The 23,864-nt window shown below is 40.1% G+C and overlaps 1 protein-coding gene across 2 annotated transcripts; it reads right to left on the bottom strand.

Annotated features, from left to right (window-relative positions):
- Nucleotides 1–2,617: 2,617 nt before the first annotated feature.
- On the bottom strand, nt 2,618–23,440 carry kdm4aa (lysine (K)-specific demethylase 4A, genome duplicate a). Of its 2 annotated transcripts, none has more exons than XM_008278163.1 (22): nt 23,326–23,440; nt 21,596–21,760; nt 20,409–20,584; nt 20,147–20,261; nt 19,809–20,002; nt 18,035–18,084; nt 17,692–17,795; nt 17,424–17,561; nt 16,418–16,650; nt 15,654–15,817; nt 14,697–15,103; nt 13,757–13,856; nt 13,483–13,667; nt 12,535–12,739; nt 12,360–12,436; nt 11,864–11,919; nt 9,784–9,892; nt 8,315–8,503; nt 7,987–8,157; nt 7,198–7,317; nt 5,317–5,409; nt 2,618–3,132 (listed from the first exon to the last, which is right to left on the bottom strand). In XM_008278163.1, the coding sequence occupies exons 2-22, from the start codon at nt 21,731–21,733 to the stop codon at nt 2,992–2,994; spliced, it is 3,165 nt and encodes a 1,054-aa protein (XP_008276385.1). In that variant the 5' UTR covers nt 21,734–21,760; nt 23,326–23,440; the 3' UTR covers nt 2,618–2,991. The 2 variants fall into 2 exon arrangements, with proteins under 2 accessions (XP_008276385.1, XP_008276386.1); XM_008278164.1 differs by having other exon boundaries at nt 13,757–13,853.
- Between the last annotated feature and the right edge of the window lie 424 nt (nt 23,441–23,864).

Genomic DNA, 23,864 nt, shown 5'->3' with positions numbered 1-23,864 from the left:
ATTTGTTGCAGTGCCTTGTTATGTCACAAGGTGGAGCCTCTTATTGCAGCTGTCCAGTTTAGTTGGCTACCTGAGGCTTATGCAATTTTTAAATGCTAACACAGGCCGGTAGCTGGGTGCCTTTCAGCAGAGAGAAACTTTCTAGATCAGCCGGAATCTGATTACATGCTTCCAACAATGTTCAAACTAAAGTGATAAAGTGCATCAGCGACGCTTGTCTTTGAGTATAAATACACTTTAGCGGTGGCAGGTCAGTTACTGTGAAGGCTGCAGCTCATTTGTTGTGTAACACTTTGTCAAGTCGATCACTAAAGAACAATGTCAAAGGAAGTACGTTTTTCTGCCATTTATTTTTTAATTTAAGTAACGTGGTGTGGACTTTGTCTGTTCTGCAAATTCCTAATGTAACCAAGCCAATTTAATGGTGAGCATCAAGGCTCAATGGTTAAAAACGCTGACATGACCGACTTTAAGTTAAGGAAATTGTTTAAATTTGCATCCCTGTCCAGACTGAAGACTTAAACATTTCCTAACAATTTTTTTAGACTTTTGAGTCATCGCTGGTTAATAATCAGTTAGACACTGATGATTTCCTTTGTGTTGATACATGAGAGGCACAAACTGGATGAGTTTTAAGCTGGATTATTTGAAAATCTGTTAGAGAAGTTGCACCACTTATGTATTCTGTTAATGTTGTGGCCCTGGCTTGTGTTCACATTAGAGATGCGTCGATCCGATACTGGGTATCGGTATCGGGCCGATACTGGACGAAATTACGGTATCGGATGATTTACTTCACAGGGGTAACTGGCCGATCCGATACCGCCACACACACACAATCCTGCCTTCCGACACATCCACGTGTTCGTCTGCTCATTGGCTACAAGTTTACAGTCTCAGAGAGTGTCTGCAACCCGACTGGTTGAATCTACAAGGGTGGAACTTGTGCGTACCGGGTTGACTGTCTGAGACACTCCATTGGCCCTTCAGGCTGTCAATCACCCACCAAAGCCCTCCTATTGGCCAAACTAGGTGTCAATCAAACGCTGAGCCCTCCGTCTAGCTGCCTGTAGCGCTTTCAGTGCGATCTAAAATAGATTCAGGCTGATTTTGCCAGAAGAAACAAAACAGCCGGAGCTGATCTCAAGCTGGGAAGACATTACTGCAGAATTCGTGCCTTTGAGGATCTAATACATTTTACGGACCGAATTATTTTACGGGATTCTGTTCACTGGTTCTGTCCGGACAGAATGAGACCAAGCTGGTGAGGAATGAGCGATGTTTGAGCTGCAGAGAGCCTTCAACAGTAAGAAAAGTCGGATTTTAACATTTTGCTTTTCTGTACAAAAAGCTCTTTGTGTCAACGCTGTGGTTGCTGCAGGTCAAAAAGGTTTATATCATCGGAAAGAGGAGACTCTGAGCTTTGATTTGATGTGTATATTGTCGGGAAACGTGATTGTGGAGCATGCGCACATCTGGCTGTAATGTGTTTGGAAAGTGGTCCCGTCCCTCCGGCGGGACGTGGGAGCGGTAAGGGGTTAAAAATACTCTTCGTAAATATTTTTTTTTAAATTGGAAGTATATTTTGAATGAAATCACCCTTTAAAACTACGTCGCGCACCCGAACTAGAAGCCGTGCACTTATACGGCCGGAGAAGACGAGTCCAGCCTCTACCAGCAGCCTGTACGTGGGTCTCCAGCTCTGCAGACAGAACCTTTCTATTGGATCCGATCCCGCAGCAGGTCACAACGTTTCCGGCCTCATTTACTACTGCTCATGCGCAGAGCCCAGAGCGGATATTAGTGGTACTCGTATTTAATACCAAGAGTGCACACTGTAGTCTGATTGCAGCTCAAATAAAGCAGCTACAGTTTCACTTTGAGACATGCTTTTGGCTGTTTTTTCCTTTCTTAGAAAAGCAAAGTCTATGCTTTAATAGTATGAGGCTTTTGATAAAGCGTCTTAAACAAATGTATCCATGCAAATAAGGTATTTCCAAAGAAGTTTAGGAGGAGAGATGGTATTGGTATTGGTATCGGTATCGGCAGATACTCAAAGTTGAAGTATCGGTATCGGAAATCAAAAAGAGGTATCAGTCCATCCCTAGTTCACATGGTGCATACGAATAGCTAAAGCTTATTTAGTCAAATTAGTGTGGCAGAATTCCAGTCTAGCCTTCTTAGAATATGGAGCCTGGCAGATATCAGGGTAAACATTTCAGATTACCTGATTAGTCAGTGAGAACATTTATGTTAGTCCTATTCAAGCATCCAGCTTTTTTTTATGCTTTATATTCAAAAATGTGAATATGTCCAGTTTAGCTTTGGGAAACTGAGGAGCATTTTTCACTTTACTTCCAAAACCATACCGAAACAATTAGTGATGAGAATGCTCATTAGCTGTAGTTTTAACTCAGTAAGGTAGTAAATATACCCTAAACCTAATTATTTAAGTCTGAGTGTGTGTGTGTGTTTGGAAGGGCCAACAATTAAAACAGTAATTAGAACAAGCAAAGTTACAACATTTACCTTTGCTACCTAGCTCCATATCATAGGCACTAATGGCAGAAATAAAATGAAGCCGATAGTGTCCTTAAAAGTCAGATTAACACTTGAGTGGCAAAGTTGATTGAAATGTTTACTGTAAAGTTTAACACCAAACTTTCTTTTTAAAAAAAACTTGTGTCTTAATGTCAAAATGCTACTTTTTTAAACATTTTAATATTGCTTCCTCCTGTTCGGTGCAGCTGTGGAGTCCTATGTCAAAACTAAAATCCTGCAGCGTCCTGTATCGCAGTCAAACAAACGAAGCAAACAAAGATGGATGAAGGAGAAGTAAAAAAGAGAACAGTCCGAAGCAGGTCCTGAAGGAAGTCCTGTGGAGCTACACTCTCTCTCTGGCTAGCTGCTAAGGTAAGGTACAGTGAGCACAGTTCAGTCTGTCAGTGCTGCTGGTGTGAGTGTGGGTGGGCGGGCAGACAGAGTGGGGAGTTACTCCATGATGGCTCTGTAGATCACAGGCTCGATGTAGTCACCCCGGTAACGGGAATTGATCACTCTCTGTCGCTTTGACTCCTGGATGATCTCCCTCTCTTCAAAGATCCCGTCAAATCTCATGTCTGATGCTTTGGACTGCAGAAAGAATCACAGGGAAAACACCGCCACATCTTTACAGTGTCGTTCATCGGCTTTATAAATATTAAACAAGGTATTATTTACAGAGATACCACAAGGTCATGGAGAGAATTTATGATATGCATTCTCTTGCAATCTGCTTTCCATTCCTCCTGATCAGTATGAGCAGTTGTTGGTGCAGTTTTAACACGGTCTGTTTAGTAGAGCTGTAACAGTACACACAAATTACAGTCTGGTATGTTTTTGGTAAAGCAAAACCTTTTCAGGAATGCAGCACCGTTAAGACAGACGGCAAAACCATCACTGCACCCACACACACACATTGCTGCCTGTAGTCAGAATTCCAACTACAAACTAATGTGTCACAACCAGATTTGTCACAGTGGTTCCAGCCACAGTGATGGCTGTCATCCCAGGCTGCAGTCAGACAGTGTGTGTCTGCAGAGGTCAGTGAGAGAGCTGCTCTAGCAGCTCCTCTAGTTTTCTTTCTTAACCCTTTCAACAGTATAATCCGCTATACCAGTCTGCGGCTTTTACCCCGTTCAACCCTGCAGACCGCTTTACCGGTCTACTGCTTTGATCCCATCCACCCTGCAGACCGGCATAGCAGGCTCCGGTATATGGCAATTTTCTGTTACATTCATTTTGATTGTCTATCAGTGGGAATTCCCGTATGTGAACAACTCAGTCATGGAATAAATTATGCAAATAATAATTTAATCTTTAATCTAATAATCTTTCCTGCTAATGCTGCTAGTCGCTGTTACCCATTAAAGTTTGATTTGATTTGATATTCCTAGTAATTAAAGCCAAAGTTACTTAGTGTTGAAAGGGTTAACGCACAGACTTGTCCTGACAGACAGCTGAGGGTGCACTGAGATGGGCTCTGAATCAGCAACATGCAGCCTGTAAACTGTTGCTGGTTGGGACTACAGAGATTGCCTGAACCCTTGTTGTGAATGGCTCTACCTTTGACTACATGCAGTGCTGTTTGTGTGCAGTGATAGTTTTGTTGGCTTAGCGTTCTGTGGAAGCTGCTGTATTGCTGAGCTCCTAAATAAACAGCATCTGTTATAGAAGCTCTGCAGGTTCAAATAGTAACAGCTGGACATGTCCAAAGCCCAGCACCAAGCAGTGTTGATGAATGGTTACTGTGGACTGCAGCTTCACGGTCACAGTAGGCAGAGCAGCTGCTGTTAGATACTGTTGGAGATTAAAATCAACAATGAGCAAAAAATTCATCATATAAAGTGTGACATCATCTCTCCTTTTTCTGGAGTATCTCCAAAGTGTTTCCCTAAACTGCGCCAGAACACGGAAGGTTCAAGTGAATCAGAAGAACTGGAAAGTAGATTGCAAAAGAATGCAAAGCAAAAACTTCTTGCCTTGATCTTTGCAGGGCTCCATAATTACACAGAACATATAAGGTGCAATCAATAAGTTCTGAGTCTGCACCTAAAAAAAAGCCAAAACTGTACATGATTTAAATTGCCCACCACCCTCTTCAAAGTATTTCTTGTCCTTGTGTTGCAAAACACTGCTCCCGCACAAGCTCCGTCTGTGATGCATTCTGGACCGTCTAAACTGTGTCACATAGTCGACCCATCAATTAGAATTTTTGGGGGTCGAAAGGAAGAAGTCGCAGGGAGACAAATCTGGTGATAAGCGAAAATGTGTGTTGTCAACATGCGTTATGACTGAGCACAAACAGGTAGTCGCACCACTGTTCAGGTTGTTTGTGCCGAATCTTTTCCCTGAAATGCCTCACAGTGTTCCTGATCTGACACCGTTTCTTCAGTCTTCCAGAACGCGTTTTTTTCCACAGTAAAAACTGCTGTTTGGTCTCTGGGTCAGAGTTGCAGAAAAACCTCTCATCACCAGTGATGGTCCTCCATATGAAGATTGAATCATCCTGGGTCTGTTGACACAGATTCTCATGGTGCTGCTACTACAGGTCAATAGTGAAATCACACATGCACCAACCAGTGGTCACAGAAACGTGTAACACAGGTACTGATGTCGATTGTTTGATGTCACATGGAATCTTGACTCATTATTTACTGCTAACACCTGTTGCATGGGTATGTCTGTGCTGTGCTCAATTCGTATGGATCAGGAACAGAATCAGAACTTTTTAATTGCATCTCATATTTTAAACAATAAAGTGTTTTCTGGACTCACCAGTCTGGATTTAACTCTCTTTGGGAGTTCCTCATCCAAAGTGTAGACGTCATCTCTCTTGGTTGTTAGCTGCGACCCATCCTCAAACTCCACCTGCCGTCCAGACACAAAACAAACAGAGCTAAACTGAGCAATCATTGCTGCTGCTTCAATGGACAGAGCAGCTCTCCTCTCTTTCACTCTCCATGCATTTATATACCACTTTGCATATCAGCAACTTTGTGTCCTCCCTGTACCTTTCTGCAGAAACGTCTGACTCCAGAGCAGCATGTTTCTTATCTGCAGTTACTGAAGTCACCAAACAGAAGTGTGTACTACGAAGTGAGATCAATAGGTTAGCAAGATATCCATCCATTATCTATACACTGCTTAATCCTCACTGGGGTCACGGGGGGGCTGGAGCCTATCCCAGCTGACTTAGGGCAAAGGCAGGGGACACCCTGGACAGGTCGCCAGTCTATCGCAGGGCTACACTTAGAGACAGACAACCAAGCACACTCACATTCACACCTACGGACAATTTAGAATCACCAATTAACCTCAACGTGTTTTTGGACTGTGTGGGAGGAAGCCGGAGAACCCGGAGAGAACCCACGCTGCACGGGGAGAACATGCAAACTCCACGCAGAAAGATTCCGGTGCCCCCACCGGGACGCGAACCGGCGACCTTCTTGCTGCAAGGCAACAGTTAGCAAGATATGCTGAGTCTAAAGTTTTAACCTGGCTAGATCACTGTGAAAACTGATGCTGCACACCTAATCTGTTCCAGAGGTGGTTGTGTTCAGAGTTTGACATATAAATTGGCTGTAAAAGCACTGCTTTTTCACCAATTCTTCTCTTGACCATGTTGTCTGAGTGATACAGATTCGAGACGTTCTAGCTGCAAACCTGTTGAGCTGTATGCTAGTGATGCCACAGAACAAAGCTGTGTAGTTACTGCCAAGTCCTTTTCACACTGCTGGTGCTGCAGCTCATAGAACACACATCATATATATTAGTATTTATAACAGAGAATAGTCAAAATTAATTACACTTTCATGACCTAAAACTACAGTGATTTCTACGTGTCCTTCAATATGGCACATTGTAAGAACTAAGGATTGTATTCAGTATTGTTTAAATGAATGAAATGTAAGTTTAACAGATGTAATGTGCAGCTGCAGATTATAATATCTGCATTCATATGACATACAGACTTTCTTCACCAGGCTCTGAGCACATTCCCGTAAAAAGGGGCACGTAAAAGTTACCTAACAGTTACAATTCAACCACTTTTTAGCTAACATTGCTGCCTTGTAAGGATACAATGGGCAAGTCATTAATTACATCCTGGACACATTTATTTCAGCCTGGAAGTCTATTGTGAACAGTATTCCTGTGTTTTCACTTCAGAAATGTTCTGGTTCAGTCAGTAACATGACGTGACATTACGCTCATGAAAATACACTTTTCTGTGTCCTGTGCATACAGATTACATTCAACACTTCAATGTGCTCCAAGCACAACAGTGAGTGTTAAATGTGGTATGAAGAGGCTGACAAGGGACACCATGGACGAAGAACATTACAGAAGTGGCAGCTTGATTACATCCATTCTTTACTTCCAGCCTTAAATAAATGAGTCCAAGATATGTTAAGCAATCAACTGGGTAAAGTACGGAAAAATTTAAAGTAGAATTTCACTGTTTGCCTTGCTGTTGGACAAGCCCTTCTTTTGTCATTGCATATTATTTACTTGACTGTTGCCTGCTCCTTGCTTAGCTTTTCTGTTTAATTTATTTCTTGAGTCTTGATTCAGACATGGTCTGTAAGTTCTTCAGGTTACAATTTGTTTGTCTATTCTGCAACACAAATCACAAACATGAATGAAAATGATTCTTACCAGGTACATTTGAATGACATGAGCTGCCACAAATTTGGCCCCGTACACCAGACCATCCGTCCATCGCACCTGAACCACTTCTCCCTGCGGTGGAGGTCCAAGCTGAGCACAGTCTCGATTCTAAGAGACAAAACATTGCAGAGTTCAGAGCAAACTCAACAAAACGCATACTTTTGATACATTCTGACAAAGTACTGACTCAAACATTCACAATGACAAACTTTGTTCTACATGTTTAAGTTAAAAATTCCGCACAAATAAACCATATTAAAAACAACCAAATTAGCACTGATCTGATTATATAAACAACAACAAAAAAAAAAAACGCCCTCCTCTGTGCAGCTGAGAAGCTATTTTAATGACTTGTCTGTGACAATTTAGGGACTTTTTGGCTTACCTGGACTGAACTGTAGTTTTTTAAGATTTACTCCTTCAATGATTTATGGCATTATAACTATCTTATATCTTATACTTATCTTTTACTGCACAGAAGAGATTTTTGAGGGTTCTGTACTTTTAGCCATGGCTGTGTTGTTTCCACTGAGGTGCAGGACTTGACAGTGGAAAATGAGCCCACAATGAAAAGTGACAGGGACAAAAAATACACACAAAATGCTTGGAGCTAAGAGGGGGAAATCCAGTCCCGACTTTTCGTTGGGGATTTATTTGGACAAATCTTGACCATTAGGCCATTCAGAGCCCATGTTGTCTAAGAAAACTTCTTGAGCTCCACACCTGCTTTGAAAGTCATAATTGGCTTTCACGTGGAGATACATGAGCAAAACCTACCACAATGTCTTCCGGGAAGAGATTATCGCTGAAGGAGCCATCATCAAAGTTGACTTCGTAGAACGTCTCTTTAGACAGCTGCACCACATCACACTGGTAGTAGCGGCCATTCTTGTGTTTACATATGACCTTCTGTCCCACGGTCAGCTCATGCATGGCTGCTTTATTGCGCTGTCAGACAAGACAGAGGAAATAGCATTTTTATGGATTACCAATGTTGGCTGGAAACTGCTTCATGGTTCTCAGACACAGAGATGATGCAGAGAAAAGTGTAAAAAAAAAAAAAAAGTTAAGTAAATACTGTTTTTTCATCTAAGCAGCTCCTTACCTCGATCTGAGTGGGACCTTTGTGTCGACAGCAGGTAACATGGACCACGAAGGGCCATTCATCCGGCTGCATCAGTACTCCAGCAGCCTGGGCACAGGTGGGATGGTAGGCAGTGGGACAGCGGCCATGAGAGCACTGAACGCAGCAGCCAGACGCCTTCTTCATCCGCTTCTTACAGTAGTAACATTTCTGTTAGATGAAAACACGGAAGCCAGGGCTCAGCAATCTGCAGTGGGTTGAAATGACTAAGCACACATGAATTACTTTGAGTCACAGTGTTGCACCGCTGCTCTGCTTTCCAGCAGCCTGCAGTGTGAGTGTTGTTTCAACTGAATATGTGGGAAAATGCAGACGATTATTACTGCTTTCTTATTAGCAAATGTAAACAGAACCTTTAGGTAGCAGCTTGGCAGATGTTGCCTTCACGGTTAAAATGCCGCTAATGGCAGCAGGTGATATCAGCTGTCACGAAGCAACATTAACGTCATGAATAACTTCACAACAGGCCAAAATGAAAGTATTCTGTCAAAGATCACTTGTAAAGAAAATGTCTTCACTCTTTTACACTAAAGTACAATCACAAGAAGGCCAAGTGCCGCTCGTTAAAATTTCTCTCTCTCTTTTTTTTTTTCTTCATTGTCGCAAATACACCACCGCCGCATTTCTCCACCTTCACAGCAGAGTCCTGCACTGGATCGGGTACTCGCGACTACTACAGTAAACTACAGATAACTATCTTGCTCAGTCTCTACTCTTTGGGGGGTTCATACGACGTTAATTACTCGCGAGCACTAAGGTAATATATAACATAACTATCTTGCTACTCGCAAGAGTCGCGCCACAGGACGTTTACTCGCGTCTTCACATTGACTTTACATGTAAATCATTCGCGCAAATGATTTTACTTGCGTCTGGTGTGAACACAGCATAAGAAGATAAAGACGCCTGATGAAGATGATGCTAGCAAGGTATCATTAGCCTTTTAAGGACTCATAAATGATGATAAAAAAATAGTGTAATAACATATCAGACACAAACTAGAAACCTTTTTAAAATGACTAGGGTGTAGGAAAATGAGAGAAACAATCTCATTATTGTTTCTATTTGTAGGTGAAGACTGACTAGAGAAACAGGCTTCAGGGGATCAGCTTGCATCATGTATGAGCATTAGCGACCACCTCTTGGAGAATTTCTCTACAACAGAACCTTAGAGCTCTTTTATTTAAAAAAAACTTACATTTATTTATTATTTTTTGTTTTTACATGCAGCCTTTAAAAAGCCATTTTAATTGGCCATTTAATAAATAGGTTGTAAAAATAAAATCTGCAGTCAAATGTCATTTATTTACACCGCCACGGCTCCCCGGAGAGCCTGCCCCCGCTGCTGAAAAAAATCCTAGAGGAAACACTGAAATGTTACATGAATCTACCCTGTAAAATCACCTGCACTCTAATAGTTTGCTTCTCACCAGCTTAAATCTCTGCAGAGGAATCCCACTTAAATCCACAGGACTTCTTTCAGTGATGCTGACAAAACGAGCCTCCAGCACAGCCACTGCACACAACACATGGACCCACCTGCAACACACACAAAAACACACAGCACTGTTCACAAGTGACACAGTGGCAACTGACCATTCAGTCCATTTTCTGTTGGTGTGTGATTGATTGCTGTATTATATTGTTTATGGAACACATGAAGAGTTCATTTGCAAAAACAGATAACTCAATTTTTGTAGATTTTCAGAAAACCTATTTTTTGTGGTTGCTTGAGATAATATCAATCAAACTGAAGCTGAGTAGATTTGACTCAGTAGAAATGACATGTCAAAAATAGCCTGATAACCTAAGTTTGATTGATGTTGTCTCAAGTAGACGATTGAAAAGTGGGTTTTCTGAAGGTTTGGGAAGATTAAGTTATTTGTTTTTGCAATTGAACTCTTCACATCTTTTTAAACCAATATATGACTGGTTATGTGAGGGTTTCTTAGTCACAACACAGTTGTCGTTCTCCACCCATCCTTCTTGCCAGATTCGGCTCCCTGTCATGTCTTTCGCAAAATGAACTTAAAGTTGAAGGGTCACTGTTTTATTGTGTAATGTGGCCTATAGCACCACCTTCTGATATTACACAACCTGATTTATTTGCTCCAACATCCTAATTCGCATTTTCTTGAATTATGGTATGCAACATTTCAAATTTTTTCTTTATATTCTCTTTAAAATTGTACAGATGCATAACTTGTATTTTTGTCCACATTATTAGTCAAAAATAAATGAAACTCTATTGTTGGGACATATTTGTCAATCAATTATAGATTAACCACCATTGTCCTGAGATAAACTTCCATCAGATGGATCACATCAGTTCCAGTTTTCAGACACAAAACTTCCATATTGGCTGTTCAGGTAAGAAAAACACTGCGGAACTCTGCATCAGTTTGATTAGATTCACTGATTGTTTAAAGCAGGGGTTCTCAACTGGTGGGTCGCGGACAGCTGCTCAAAATTAAATAATATGTGCGTCTCAGGTTGGACTTATTTTTTATTTTGAAAAAACTTTTATTTTGACAGGCACGGTAACCATAGTTTGACGTTCATTTTAAGTTTGTGTTGATGTTGGGACGCAAGATGGCAAAGCGCAAATATGTCCCGGAGTATTGAAAATGTGGATTTTCATACTAGGGCTGGACCTGAATAGATGAATAGCCAACTATTCGTTCGCTGTGCTGGAATCGGACTTAAATAAGAAATCGCCACATTCCTCTCTGAGACTAACTCCCTGTACTGTTTGACAACGAAATGTGGCTCGCACGAGAGCATCAGCTGGTGGAGCTGTCATGTGATCAGACACTGAGAAAGAGATTTGGGGAGGTAAGCCTTTCCCACTTCTGGTGCAGCGATGTGGCGGCTGAGTATCCATCCCTCACCACTCTTGCAGTTAAAACAATCTTACCATTCAGCTCAACCTGTTTGTGTGACAGTGTCTTCTCTACCTTGGTCCAGCTCAGGTCACAGCAGAGAAACAGGTTGGACACTGAGCATGATCTGAGAGTAGCTCTGTCTACTGTCACCCCAGACTCTGAAACTCTAATCAAGAGTAGAGCAAGTGTCCAACTGTCTCACTAACTTCAACAAATTACCTGATTAGGCCAAAACTTCATTTTCGAGTAGTTTTGACATTTATTTTATTCACTTCTGTACATGCAGTTGTCATGGTCCTCCTTAGTTTCTTATCAATTTGCTCAAAATGGAGTGAAAATATGTTTTTTTGTGCCCTTTTAAAAAAAATTTGTGCAGTTTTGTACATGCAGTTGTCATGGTCCAGTTACTATGCATGGTTATATGCTCTGAAATGCATGTTGCACAGGAAAATATATTGAATATTGAATTCTAAAAAAAAGTGGGTTGCGACTTAATGACCATGGGAAAATGTGGGTCCCAGGGTGAGACCAGTTGAGAACCCCTGTTTTAAAGGATGAAGTGCAAATTTATTGAAATACCTAGACGCACGTCCCCCGCGGTCCTGAAGCTTCTTAAAGTACTTACTTGTTGTTGTTGGCTTTCTGCAAGGCGCCGCCTCTCAGCGAACACAGGCAGCAGTTCTACAAAAACAACACATCATGATTAAACTGTCCAGACAAGCATTAAAGAGCAAAATCTGTCTTTCACTCTTGTAGCTGGTGGTAATCAACTGAAATTTTACTTGTATCCATCAGTGCCAGAAGTGGGCAGTCATGATGGTTTCTATTGCTACTTAATAAAAAAATAACTGATCTGATCAATTCAAAGTTGAAAAAAAAAAAACAAACAAGTTTTAAACTGTATCTGCACTACTAACAAGCTTCACAAGCAGAAAACTAATATTTTTCTAGCACTAAAGTCCATTTTATTTAATATGTTTTAGGATATATGTGTTTGATCAACAGCCGTAGAAATAACCCTAATTTTTCAAAGACCATTAGGATTCACTAGTAGAAAGAAATTGGCCACTGTGCTTAGTAATGTACAAGTAGAATAAATCCAGGCACAAGTGTTTACTGACCTCGGTCATGGCGTTGGCCTTACAGCGTGCACACTTCCACTCTTTGCTCACACTGGCTGGATCAACACCATAACAAGCTGCAGCAGACAAACAAAGACACAGTTACAAATCTGTAACACAGGCTGTTACTTATCTGTAGCCAGTATTCTCAGCTGAAGCATGTCTCTGTACGTACTTGTGTGAACACGAACGCTGCACTGAGAGCAGCTGATAAGGAGGCTGGTTCCATCTTCCTCCAGATGAGGGCTGGTGGGCTGCTCTTCACACTCTGAGTCCTCCTCTGTTGTGGTGGTGAAACACATCTCTGGGATCAGAGGTTTGGTCCGCATGCGCCCACCGGCCACCATGACAGGAGTGTCCACACTGCTTGCACATTCAGTCTGACAGCAGGCACACATGAACAAATATGGACTTTCATTAAAACTCCAAGTCTTCTTCATTAACAGCAACTGTACATCTGTGGTGTTGGCATGTTGTACTCAAATCTGTATTACCTTACTTTAATCCCACACATCTACATTATAATGCTCTATTATCACTGTACATGGTGGCAAAAGATGATGCACTTAGGTGTGAGTGGAGAGGAAACATATTACACCTCTGTAAACTTTATTCTAGATAAAATGCTAGATCTGAAGCATGTTTTGCCTGTATTTTTATGTACTTTGTTGTTTTTCTTTTAACATATGGAAACACTGTATTGTGACATGCACTCTTGCTTTAGAGGGAAAAAAGTCAGTTGTGAAAATGCGCGGGTGTTCACATATAGTTGGTTTTTCCTGCTGCCTAAAATAGTGGATTAATCCTGGAGGGCTGCTGATGTGGCACTTTTCTACATATGAAAGTAAAACAGCAATTTTCTGACCAAAGAGAATTTAGTCAGATGAGAACATATCGACCAGTCCACCTGGAGACTAATCTCTAATTTTGTCAAAACCCACAGGTCCCGTTTGTAACACAGGCCTTTTGTTAAATAAAATAAAGGCATATATTAACTGATATTAATAAAGAGAAAAATAAGTTTCGTTTTATTTTGTCCTTGTTAACTGCTGGCCTCTATAGTATAGGTTGTATATCTTGGTGTAGTTCAGTAGATGATAGGTAATGACAGGTGAGTGAGTACCTGCTGGTATGTGTGGAAGAGCAGACAGATGGAGCAGTATGGAGGTTTGGAGCCAATGCGCTGGTTGTACTCCCGCTCCTTCTTCAAGTTGGGAGGTCTGCTCTGCCACAGGTGAGTCAAGGGTTTAGCCCAGTTCTCCCCTTCCAGGCCACCCTCCTCAACTGTGGGAGCCTCATCTAGAGCTTCTGAGACACAAAAAGCAAAGATAACAAACACATTTAGATCAAATAACTATGAGGATAGTATTAGACTGAGAGTTTGTGTTAAGACAGACCTTCATCACTCATGCCGTCCTTTATGAGCGGATGGTGACCTGGCAATTGTCCCAGATCGCTCTCCTGCTCTCCATCTCCAGCCAGCACTTCTGCAACCTGCTGGAGAGAAATACTGGTTGTTAGCATTGAGGATAGACCTTACTGGTAGTTTGATATTTTTTGTACAATTCTATAGTGCCTCAAAGCAGCAGAATCTTACCACATCTCAACCCAAGCATGAAGTAGAATTCAATCAAATTGTGTAAATAATCAGTTATCTTCCATTTACTGCCCTCAGTGTTATTCCAATATAAGTTAAAGCATTACAACATGAAAGGTTTGACGTTTTTTGTTCTTACATAATGAGCTTGTATGTGGTAATAACATGAAAATATCCTGTTATAGCAATAAACCTTCCATGTTGATACTGATCAGTTTTCCTTACTGGTCTGGCAGCAATACATTTATGTACATACTGAACCAATGGCTGGACAAAAGACTTATAATAGGAAGGGCTGTGATTACTATGCTATGATTATTTAAGACATATATTGCAATATGAGTCATGATTTTTGTGGGAATGGTAATTTTTGCATTTTTTTGCCTCCCAAAAAATAATTAAAAAATTTAAAAAATAACGTTAAAATGCTGTGATGTTTTTTTTCCTCTAAAGAAACTTATTTGTAGGCCAGGGCTTCTATGTAGCGCACATCATTTATAATGGTATGTTGTGACAAATTTATTTTTTTTATCAAAAAAGTGCAGTTTCTGCAATTTGGATACTGCATTTGTCCATATTGCATTTTCAGTATTAAGTTCAGTTTTAAGTAATTGTTCAGCCCTACTGCCAAGTGTGCAATGCTAATAATTCAGAGGCTAAAATTTGCACACAAAAAAACACAGCTTTAGTCCATTAACAACTGTTGCACTGTATGAAGTGTTTTAACATTGCACACTTACTGTTTTGTTAAGGTGACTGTTGTCTTTCTCCATCTCGTTGTCACTGCTCTCACTCTTTTTCTCCTCCTTAGGCAGGACGTCACCTTCTCCGTAGTCTCCTTTGGCGTAGCTGTGGACGTGCAGGACGTCTGCAGGGCTCAGCGTCCTCTGGAACAGTTTGTGTGCCGGGCTGCAGCTGCTGCTCAGCTGAGGCTCCTCACTGCCCCCGGCGTCCTCGGAGCTCGGAGTCACCACCTGCCTCTCCACAGGTTCAGGAGGACAGACGTCAGTGGCCGACATGCCGTTCTTCTCTTTCTTTAAAGGACTTCGTCTGTTTGAAGTTTTCTTGTTGTTTGCTTTGGACTGAGATTTGGGCTGTGGCTTGGTGTCCTTCTCCTTCTTAACCTCTGGCTTGACTTTCCCTGGTTCTGAAAGAGGGATATGTTTTTGAATCTACTGAAACGATGAGTTTGTCCAAAAAACAATCACATTTTTTGAAGATTGTTGCTAAAGAAGAGTGGTCCAAAATGGCACTGAAGACATACAAAAAGCTTGTTAGCAGTTAAATGAACTGTTAAATTGCTGTTGTGAAAATTAAGAAAATATTTTTTTTCATTTATAACTCCAACACATTGAACTGGTATAAATTATTTTTGGACATTTGAGTAAAAATGCAAAATAAAAAATAAACACAGAAATAGTTGTCATTTTTAAAAAATTGATATGTCTAAAAAAATGTTTTAGCATCTTATGTCTTGTTTATGTGATTTTCAGCCAGAAGAAATCTATTTGTCAAACAAAAAAATCCAAATACATCAAAATTGTCACAGTAATGATTAAGTTTGGGCTTAAGTGTTCAATTAATTCAATTTCAAATCAAATTCAATCCCCATCTCAAGGTGTTTTTCACCAGTCTTTTTTTTTTTATAAATAGAAATAAAAACTTTTTAAAAAAGCATTTTATGAACAGTGTGCTACCTTTATCTGGCTTGGCAGCAACTTTAGTTGGAGACTCCTTCCGTGACAGCTTGGCATTCTTTGGCTCCACCTCCTCAGTTTCCTTCGTTGTCACCTCTGGTTTGACATCTTCAGTGGCTTCAACAGTTTCAAGTTGACGCTTCATCCCAGTCTGAGGCGTTGGACTGATGCATGAGAGACAGCAATGAAGACATGTTGAACAAGACTCACCTCTGCTGCAGAGCAAATAGATCGTAGCAGTGCAACTTCCATCACTGGTGATTGTGATTGTCGCTGTCAGCTTAGTTCTGACACAGATAACATTATAAGGCTGTTATAAAAACACAACAGCCATGAATCTGAAGCTACCTACCAAACCTACCAGAGTGATTGATGGGCATCTTTAAAACACAATAACTTGCAATCACCCATGTGAGATTATTTATTTTTTCTATAATTACTTATTACCTCTTGATTCAGCTCTTCTTTTAAATGTGAGGTGAAACTCTGATCCACAGACAACAATGTGACACACTAGTGGGGCGCTTTTTCACAACAACACATTTAAAAGTGAGACTAAGGTTAATGCAACTTTATAAATGTTTAGAGACGTTTTCTTCATAGTCCAATTTTAAAGACCTGTTAAAACAGTTTTTAGGACATTTAAAGGTCTTTTAACTTTTTTTTTTTACTTTTTATTATGTAACAATATAATAGGCAAGGTTTCACACTGATAGTAGGACAACTGTGGTGTTGATGGTTTAGTAAGGAGAGTAAATCCAGACCTTTTGTCCTCCTGGATAGGAGCAGTGGGCTCCTCACATCCAGCTTCACTGAGACTCTCTGTCTTAGGCTCGATCTTGTCTTCTTTCAGGAACTCAGCAGCCTCCGGTGTGGGTTTCGAGTGGTCGATGGGAGTATTGTCTTTTCCTGCCTTCCACAGCTTGTAACGGTCAGGCTGAAACTTGCGTACAAACACATCCATGGAGATCTTCACCATGTCCTGACGGCATGAACACTGGGAGGAGAACACACATCGATGGTCATCAGAGTAGTAAAGAAAATGCTTTGAGAACAGCTGCAGTCATTGCTGGGGCTGAAAGAATTGACATACTTCAGATATTCTGGGTTCTATTTGAAAACTCTGTCTTATTATGTCCACAACCCAAAGACACTGCAAAAGCTGTATTCAGTGTTTTGATTATTTTTTATTTTAAAAATGTACTTAAGCTGATGAGCTTATTAACAAAAGAGTTAGTAACTGATTAATCAATTTTTTGTGAAGTATCAAATAATTGACAACGAATCGAACAATCAATTAATTGCTACAGCTCTGATTACCTTCAAAAGCAGAAAAGCACGACATCAATAACTTTCCAGGATTAGTCCACTACTTTCGGTGGCGGGAGGAAGAGACTACTTGTGAACACTGTCACGTTTTCACAACTTTGAATGGAACAAACCTGATGGAGATTGCAAGGTCTATCTTATTCAACGCTGACTGAACATTCATTCAGACGAGATACCAATTAACTAACATCATGCCAAAGATGTCAGTGCAGCTGCATTTTGTTTAAACAAATGACAAAAAATAGACGTAAACTCTTTAAAGAAGTAATAAGTACTCCTTTAAGACTTATTACTGCAGGTTATTTTAATGTCAATGTCACAGAGGTACAGAACTTTATATTGTAGTGAAAAAAAGAGCCCATTGGGTAAAAATGTGGCAGGAGCATAAAATGCTGAGAAACTGCTTGGTGTTTAGTGGGATTGAATGGAAATTATATTTACCAGTGTTGCCTGCTTGCCATAATCGATCCATCGCTGGGTGGCAAAGTTGGTGGACTCGGCACAGTTGAAGCCATGGTTGAAACCAGCATGATAGCCAAATGGGAATGTCACAATAAACTGCCCGGCTTCCTGAGTCACCTGAACATAAAAAACAACACACAGAATTTCAAAAGCTGACACATAATTTGCAGAATTTGACTGTCCACTTGTTTGTCCATCAATATTATTTGAGAATTTTTTTTCTATACTAAATAAATGAAAGCATTACCTTTTCAAATGGTATGCCATATTTTTTCAGGATTGAGGGTGAAATTAAAGTCATTTTGTGGCGCAAGAAGGCTTCACAGCTTTGTGCATTCCCTGGAAAGAAACCTGGAAATACAGGAAACCATCCACATCATCAGCACAGTAACTAACTCTCTGACTGTGTTTCGGTACTTTGTGTATAACTGTTAAAGTAAACAGAATTTCTAGTACATCCTCTGAGGTTCTTTCTGAAAAGAGATTTGAATTTAGCAACAATGAGTAGGAAAAACAGAAGTAACTTGAGGCACCCAGGGGTTAAAGTTGGTGTATCAATACTGTGAATGATCAGTTAGTGCATCACTTACCTTTGGCAAGTCTTTCTAGTCTTTTTCCATGCTCTGGTGGGACAACATACCTGAGGAGCAACAAAAGCACAAGTATATAAAATAAAATGTTGTGATAGTTGTGACATTGGCAGCAGTGTAAAGCCAGCCATGTCTGACATTTGTGAATGTTTTCACAAAGGTCAATATTTATCATTGGTAGCTCTAATAAAGTCAGGTCTCAATACATTTATCAACACTTATGGAGAACAAAAAGAAACTGATAGGAAAAAAGGTTGATCTCTGTTGGTTTTATCTTCTATATAAAAAAAACATCAATCTGGGCAATCCAGTTACTATCACCATCAAAGCTAGAGAAATAGTTTCTAAACATTTTTTCCAAAGTAGTTTTTATTTATAGCTGCATAGTGCCCCCTTCTGGTAAAAATGAAAACTACAGATTGTGAAAATTCAAGCGCTCATCAGTGAGAACATTAAAACCATCCATCCATCCATCCATTATCTATACACTGCTTAATTCTCACTAGGGTCGCAGGGGGCTGGAGCCTATTCCAGCTGACAAAGGGTGAAGGCAGGGGACACCTGGACAGGTTGCCAGTCCATCCCAGGGCTACACTTAGAGATAGACAACCAAGCACACTCACATTCACACCTATGGACAACTTAGAATCACCAATTAACCTCAACATGTTTTTGGACTGTGGGGGGAAGCCGGAGAACCCACGCTGCACAGGGAGAACATGTAAACTCCACGCAGAAAGATCCTGGGTGTCCTTACCAGGACGTGGAGGACACAATAAAACCAGTCTGCCTAATATTGTGTAGGTCCCCCTCAGCATCTTGAAGTCTTTGCCGGGTTCCTCAAACTATTCCTGAAAATTTTTTGCATCATTTGGATGAAAGAGGCCACTGCCATCTGGAAATATTGTTCCCATGAAGAAGAGTATGTGGTCTGCAACAGTGTTTCAGTAGGTAATACATGTCAAAGGCATATCCACATGAATGAAGGAACCAAGGTTCTTCCCATAATGCTTTCTGCTACCATTTCTTCTGCAGGTAAACAAAGCACCCGGCTGTCCACACAACGTAAATATAAACAAGACTTTTCTTAACAGGTCACCTTCTACCAATGCTTCATGGTCCAGTTCTGATGCTCACATGCCCATTCAATGAGCTTTAAGCAGGACAGCGGTCAGCATGGACACTCTGACTTCACCGATTGCTCTGCAGCTACACAGCCTCATACACAGCATGCTGCCATGATCTGCGTTTTCTGACACCTTTCTCACACAGCTATGTAAAGATTTTCTTCTGTGGAATTGGATAACAAATGTTACAATGCTACTTAAAGAATCCCAAATAGAAATCTATGGAAGAATCCTGTAACATGAAAGATGGCTGGATGACACATTTCACCCATACCCCTAAAAAAAGCTGACATTCTCCTGAAACATCCAGACAATCTTGTTTTTACACTGACTCAAGTGTTGACAAACTGTGTGGATGCGTAATAGACATATAACCTTCAGGATTAAAATAGTGTTTTTAAACATTATTTTGAACTTTTAAAGCAAATATTATTAGATTATATAGACGACATCTTTCAGTGGTTTTAGTGTTGTGGCTGATCAATGTATAATCTGTAGTGAGACTGACAGTGTCATTGTATGTTTTACATAAAGGTTACTAAAACCAGATGCTGCTGAAACATGTGCAGCAGTGAGAAGCTGAAAAGCAGAAACAGTGTGTGACATGGTGATGTGTGTCTGTGTGAGGCTCTTTCAGTGACCGTTACCAGGATTTTGGCTCTCCAAAGTGCAGGTAGTTGATGCTGTACAGATCCATGTCCTCTGTGTGCCATGCAAAGGCGCTCTTCCACATCCCAAAATACAGGTACGGGGTGTTGACTCCTTTGATCTTGATGCCACTCTCATTCTCCACAGTGTCCAGGATGGTGTTGAGGCGACCGATGTTCCATTCAGTCACATCCTGCAGAGAGGGATTCAAAGCAGGCTGTAAATCATGACAAATCTGGAAATTTGCAACCCACATACATTGAACTGGTCAGTAAAACAAGACAGTACTAAAGATGACACCAAATTGCATACATGTATCCAACTTATGACTACTTACCGGATCATATAGTGTTCCACTGACATCAGCACCATAAAGTGGAGGGTTAAAGGTCAGGTTCTTCCAAAACTTCCTCTCCAACTCATCAAAATCTACATATCGGGGACTGCAGAACCTACAGACAGAAATGTCAACAGATAATCAGTGAAAATTATTTTAAATGCGAAGAGAAATCATTTCAAAGAGATTATAATGTGATAGTCAACAAATGCAAAACATTTCTAAATGAACTTTAGTTCGTCGTTTCAGTATGTAAACTGACTTGTCCATGTTGGAGGTCTTGCGGAACTCGTGGACAGTCATTGGCTTCTTCTGGATGTTGTATTGTGTGAACAGTCCTGACTGGCCGGTCACCACCTGCTGAATGGGAGCTGGAATCACCAGGTCATCGATATCGTCGTACGTTTTTCTGGGTTTCCAGCCTTTAGGTGGTATAACCTGCAAGACAATAATGAAATCAATGCTGTGGAAAATTTACATTAGTCTTAATTTATCAAGACAAGATAGCGTTGTAATTCTACCGCCTTGAGTGTTTCTGACATTATCGGAAAATTCCATACTAAAGTCTGCTACTCTCTGTCTATTTATCCGTCTTACCATTCATCCATCTATTTTTAAACTGCTTATTCCATTCACTATGAATTAACAATCAATAAATATAACTTATAATTAAACCAAGCAATTCTGGGCTTTTGTGGACATGATTGAAAATTAACAGTTCATGGTCAAATTCACTTTTGCACTGTAAATTTGCTGTTTTTCTTTTTCAGTGTAAATATTGTTATTACTTAATTATTGCTATTTTCTTGTACTTTCTGTCTAGATTTTTGGATGCTGCTGTGGCATGTTAATTTCCCTCAATGGGGGATCAATAAAAAATTATTCCATTCTATGACGTTTTGCATTTTTGTATCAATTCCTGTGTCCGGCATGTGGTGCGGGAGAACATGCATGACTCCGAGAGTCTCGACATCATACATGTGCCAACTGTATTTGGAACATGTAAGTGAAACTTAAAATAAGGGCTGTAACTTTGAAGCCTTGTAGGGATACTGTAAAATAAATGAATGAATAAAAGAATGAATAAATAAATAAATGAAAAAAAAAAAATCACCATTTCTGAGGCATTCACAAAGCTTGATGTTTTCCAGCAACTTTAGCTGCTGAAAAATGTGATTCATATTGAATAGTAATAATAATGCCTACAGATAATGCCTGCTAATCATGATCAACAATTTTGGCCAAAATAATAACCACAATTCATTTAAAAAATAATGAGCTCCTGTTAATTTATCACAATTATTCACTTATTTTAGGAGCAAAACACTTACATTGTACTTTTCACATTTCAATAAACAGAGCAGTGGTTGCAGTTTCATGTTTTGCAACATTCCTGCAAATGTACAAACTTTTGAATCAAAATAGGGCTTGATATAATTTTCTGCTTACTTTTGCCATTCCAGCTCTGTGTGCTCCTTGAGACTCCATATAGGCAATGTACCGGCCAAAGTTCTTGAACTCTTCTTTGGAGGGGGTGAACGTCATTATCCTGGAGCCCACGCTTGGGGCTGGTGTGTCTGTAGTCATCTTGGGATTGTTGCTTTGCCCTCAACTCTGATAGGTGGAAAACATGGACATGAACATGAAAACATCTGGGCTGGATGTGCGCAGTGACATGTTTAACAGAGTCTGGTTTGCCTTAAAGAACTTCCTCTTTTCAGTCAGTCAGCGTCAGCTCTCTACCTTAAGTACACTGCTTAGCTTCTATTTGAGAAGTCAGTGGAACTTTGACTGAATTACGACTTAACAATTAATCAAAAATCACAGTGTAGACAAGTACAACATCCAAATCACAGAAGCTACGAAGTTTTGACAAAATGTTAAATTATTGCAACATACCATTACAACAAAATAACATACACATTGAAAATAAGGCTGAACAAGTAATAGATTACAAATCAAAATCACAACTTGACACAGTGCAGTTAGGAAATTGCAAAGGCTGCAATTTAGGAAATATGTGGTGTAGCGATTAAATATTGAGAATAATTCTGCAGGTTAGTTTTACTGAATTTTATGCACACTTTGGTTTGACTGACATAAGCCCAGTATTGTTATGTAATACCACACAACATGCATTTTGCAGCTTGTCTGACCAGGGTTTAAACTGTGGCATCAGTGTTTTTGCAAATTCATGCAGTCCTCCTTGTGATTTTTGATGATTTGCCACAATGTAATGCTCAATTACATTTTAAATCTAATACCCAGCAAATACTGAAAGCTTGACTTTTAAAAAGCATTTCACAAATCAAATCGTATTATCCCTCCATTATCCATTTATTGTTGTTATTATTATTATTATTAGACAAGCCAAAGTCTAAGAGAGTTATTGTATACAATGGATGTGGATGGCCATGTGTTATTAAAGAGGAACAGTTTACTGTCCATTTTTCCAGCTTTATATCTGTATTTGTTTTATTAATACTACTGATACAAAAGTATGTAATGGTACTGCGAATATTTATTCTTACTGTCATAGAAGACCAAGAATGTACAGGGCTGTAGAATTGTCGCTTTAAAAATTAACAACAATATTTCTGGAAAAAAGAAGAAGTTTTTAACAAACCCCCAATTTGCCTACATGTTGTATGACGCTCATTAAAAGAACCGAGAAGATATTTAACTTTTAGCTAACAGCTAACGGGCTTTACGGACTTCACCAGCCAAACGCTGAAAAGTAGGTCTGCTGTGATTGGACAGAATCCTGAACCTCGGCCTGTGAGTGGTTAAGAGCCACGTCTGTCACACGGCGTGGCCCACTGACAGCGAAGCTTCTCGGAAAATTATTTAGCTAGTCCGCTAGCTAACATGCTAACTGCGAGATAGCTTGTTCTTCGAATTAAAAGTGACATCAACAAAAAAACAAACCCTTTCTGATGTTCGGGAGTAAACAGCAAGTAAACAAAATTCGCACATAATACAAGTCGCGCTGTCAGAACTGACAGGAGTTTATTGCAGAAGCGAAGTGTGACTCGGAGATGTGACAGCTGCCTCCTCTCTCAGCTAACCAACTAGCAAACATGGCTTGTTGCTGACCGTCAGTTTCTCCTGCACAAACTTAGAGTTACTTCCGCTTTCCTGCCCGAGAACTGTTTCTAAAGTGCCAGACTTTAACTTACACACGCTGAAATGCAGAGGAGTTGTTTCTTTCTCAGTTCACGGGTAAAAGAGTAGAAATACAGACATCATCAGTCCGGCTGGAAAAGACAGTCCTCCATTATTCCAGTGACGCATGCCCAGTGTGTGTTTGTTTACATAGAGCGCAGGAGGAGGGGCTTCCGTAGCCCCACAGCCAATCAGAACGCTCCGTTTGCCAGACCATGCCTCATCGAGTTTAACTCTCTGAATCCCAAGCTGGGCGTTTTTTTTTTTTTTTTTTTTTTTTTTAAAACTCCTGTCACATTTTTACTCACTGTGGACTAATTTTTCTAATTTAGAGAAGTTTATCTTCTTTGCTGAGTTGTTTTACAAGATGTGCAACATTTTTCCAAGTTCTGACAGATGCTGCGGATACTGGACATAAACAAAATACTGGTGGCTAATCATACTGTTTTTGTATAAATTAATTCATTTAAATTGTACTGTTGGATGTTTTTTGGCATTTGTGGCACAAACTAAATTGAAAAAAAGAACATTTCAATGATTGATATTTTCTTAA

The sequence above is a fragment of the Stegastes partitus genome, unplaced genomic scaffold (assembly GCF_000690725.1).
Source record: "Stegastes partitus isolate 25-593 unplaced genomic scaffold, Stegastes_partitus-1.0.2 Scaffold117, whole genome shotgun sequence".
NCBI classification, from domain to species: domain Eukaryota; kingdom Metazoa; phylum Chordata; class Actinopteri; family Pomacentridae; genus Stegastes; species Stegastes partitus.
This window is presented reverse-complemented; position numbering and strand designations above follow the sequence as displayed.

Bases quoted from the DNA above. Each gene is read 5' to 3' on its own strand.
- kdm4aa (XM_008278163.1), bottom strand. From the start codon at position 21,733: ATGACTACAGACACACCAGCCCCAAGCGTGGGCTCCAGGATAATGACG. The intron at 20,585-21,595 runs GTAAGCAGAAAA...ATTGTCTTGCAG, and splicing joins ACAGAGCTGGAATGGCAAAA to GTTATACCACCTAAAGGCTG. The intron at 20,262-20,408 runs GTCAGTTTACAT...TTCTGTCTGTAG, and splicing joins AAGACCTCCAACATGGACAA to GTTCTGCAGTCCCCGATATG.